The following is a 774-nucleotide window of genomic DNA, read 5'->3' as shown; positions in this document are numbered from 1 at the left end:
TCTTCTCCTGAAGGCATCTTCTTGAACTTTTTCGGATATTCATTGAATCCAATCATTCATTGCTCAAATCCAAGCAAATGTTACAAAGCAACTGCAAAAATTCCGCAACGGATCTCCCCTTTTCAAGAGACGCAAAGCGAAATTCCAAGGACAACACGTACTACTCGCATGCCTCCCTATCAGTATTACCACCGTTACAGTGCTAGTCAACCAACAACACCTTTGCTGCTATTCTTGTAAAAATCTCCAGCACGCTGCAAAAGTATGCACTGAGATATTGTGAATAGAGCTCATTCGCACGAGCACTAATCGTTCATCTCTGGTCTCTCGTTCAGAGGGAAACTGATGTGTACAAACATCATGTGTGACCTCACAAACGAACGTCTGTGTCAGCCCTATTCCACAGGATACAGAAGTGACGTTGATCACCTGAAGGGTTTGGAACTCGACAGTTTGAGCGTCTTACTGGCATGTGTCGAAATCAGCGCAGATCCTCTGGACAGAGGTTCAAATTGCTTGCTCTACTGTCATGAAAGCTAGCTAATTTTCTTTCGCTTTTGAAGTGTATAAAATTCTAAAATGACCGAACAAGTTTCCGCGAAAGCGAATACTTGAATTTCGGTCTCCTAATTTCAGCTAGAGCTCCTAAAGTTCATGGCGAGCGCTTCTGATCAGCACGTTAGTTGAAGGGCACTTACTAGGACATTTACCGAGGTGCAGGGTAGACAGGTGTGAAACTTTTCAACTTTTCGGACAAAAATTCACATGCATCCT

The 774-nt window shown here is 43.3% G+C and overlaps 1 protein-coding gene across 1 annotated transcript; it reads left to right on the top strand.

Moving 5' to 3' along the window:
- Window positions 1-360: 360 nt before the first annotated feature.
- T265_12316 (hypothetical protein) lies at window positions 361-540 on the top strand (the record flags this gene model as incomplete). The annotated part of the gene is made up of 1 exon (XM_009179684.1): window positions 361-540. The coding sequence occupies one exon, from the start codon at window positions 361-363 to the stop codon at window positions 538-540; it is 180 nt and encodes a 59-aa protein (XP_009177948.1).
- Window positions 541-774: the final 234 nt, after the last annotated feature.

Source organism: Opisthorchis viverrini (genome assembly GCF_000715545.1).
Source record: "Opisthorchis viverrini unplaced genomic scaffold opera_v5_5898, whole genome shotgun sequence".
Taxonomy (NCBI): domain Eukaryota; kingdom Metazoa; phylum Platyhelminthes; class Trematoda; order Opisthorchiida; family Opisthorchiidae; genus Opisthorchis; species Opisthorchis viverrini.
This window is presented reverse-complemented; position numbering and strand designations above follow the sequence as displayed.